Source organism: Neophocaena asiaeorientalis, unplaced genomic scaffold (genome assembly GCF_003031525.2).
Source record: "Neophocaena asiaeorientalis asiaeorientalis breed wild unplaced genomic scaffold, Neophocaena_asiaeorientalis_V1.1 scaffold86, whole genome shotgun sequence".
Classification (NCBI taxonomy): domain Eukaryota; kingdom Metazoa; phylum Chordata; class Mammalia; order Artiodactyla; family Phocoenidae; genus Neophocaena; species Neophocaena asiaeorientalis.
This window is the reverse complement of record NW_020175039.1, coordinates 5,456,187-5,457,732: the sequence shown is the minus strand read 5'-3', so window position 1 is coordinate 5,457,732 and position 1,546 is coordinate 5,456,187. Positions and strand designations below refer to the sequence as shown.

Sequence of the window (1,546 nt, the reverse complement as noted above, 5' to 3'; positions counted from 1 at the left end):
GGGAACATTCTTCTGTAACTATAGGGAGAATGAGAGGTTGGGCAGGTCAGCTTGAGCTGTGAGAGAATAAAGATCAGATCTAAGGGAGCAGGAGAGACCCCACTGAGAAAGTACAGATGGGCGCTGAGTCAGGGAGGTGTACAAGCTGGCCTGTGTATGGTGGTGTACGGTGGTAAAGAGGTGGGGAATCAATACAGCTAGACCACAGGCCCCCACAGGGGCGGGCCTGTGGCACAGCTGAGAAGAGCTGGTGCCTCTGATTCTGGAATAGCCTCTCTGGAATGAACTAGGTTCACACATGCATATGTACCAACCCTGACAGCAGTGGATCCTTGGAGGTGTCTTGGTGGTCTCTGAGGAACATGGAGGTGACTCCAGGGCCAATTCTGAGAATTCTGCTGAATCCATAGGCCAAGGCTTCTCTCCCCCATGAAACCCACACCTACCTCCAAGGCCCACTTAAGAAACCAGAAGACCTCCTGTGTTGGGGAGCCAGAGAGCAAGCCAGACTGCCTTCTACAGTCCTACAAGGCAGATAGAACAGCCCAGAACCAGCTGGGCTCAGGAGGTGCAGGTAAGGCCCAGCGAGTACCAAATCCAGGGCAAAGGCCTTGTGGGTGCCGAGGAGGGAACAGACCCAGAGAGAAATGGGCAGGATCCAGCCTAATGGCGTGCAGCTGGGAACGGGGACAGCTAGGACCTGAATGGCAGGGAGCATGTAACAATGAAAACCCATCTCAGCCTGGACCCAGGCTGGGCTGGAGGTGGGACCAATGCTCCTGGGCCTCCCTTCTCACAGGAGGCCCATCTGCTATCTGAGCCTGGGCAGACCAACTTCCAGACTTTTCCCAGGGACCAACCACCCATCATCCACCCAAGTGTGGAATCAGGGGATTTGGGTTGGGGGAGGGGGCAAAGAGCACAAGAGCAGTGGCCCAGGGACCAGAGCTCATGGCCTCTCATCACAGACTCAGTAGCAGAGAATCAGGTCGGCAAACGGTGGCCTCGGGGACAAATCTGAGCGTCTTGCCACCTCCCAGAGTGAGGACCCCTAAGGAGTCGGTTTGTGACCTTCAGGAAGGCCAGGGCCCAGCCAGCACCCCATCACAGGCAGAACAAGAATGTGCCTGCTGCAGCCCTCCCAGGTGGCCTTGTAGGGGGAATGGAGGGGAGGAGAGCTAAGAGGGAATCAACCGACTGCTAGATTGGACGAGCCTGTGCAGTGCTACCCAGCTGGGGCCAGGGCCCCTTGATGAAGGCACTCACTCCTCACGCTGCCCCCCAACACATAATCAAAAGGGGGGAGAGGCTGTTCCCATGGCATCTCTGCTATCGTCAGAGACAGAGTTGGGGGATGGGCGGGACTTGAGATTGGCATGCGAGATTCTATTGGGCAGCGGAGCTGCGGGTTAGGAGGGCAGCTCAGGCGAGGATTGGCTGCGTGAGGCGGGGCGCGGCGCGGCGAAGACGGGGCCCAAGGGGTGGGGCTGACGCTGCAGCTGGCGCAGCTGAGACTCTCAGCAGCCGGCGCCGAGCAGCCGAGCAG

The 1,546-nt window shown here is 58.3% G+C and overlaps 1 protein-coding gene across 1 annotated transcript in view; it reads left to right on the top strand.

Moving 5' to 3' along the window:
* The first annotated feature begins 429 nt into the window (after positions 1 to 429).
* The window catches only part of CDK5R2 (cyclin dependent kinase 5 regulatory subunit 2), a 1,963-nt gene continuing 846 nt past the window's right edge, over positions 430 to 1,546 (top strand). Inside the window, exon 1 of the mRNA XM_024763144.1 lies at positions 430 to 574. Within this exon, the coding sequence (XP_024618912.1) occupies positions 430 to 574 (145 nt within the window). The remainder of the gene's footprint in view (positions 575 to 1,546) is intronic.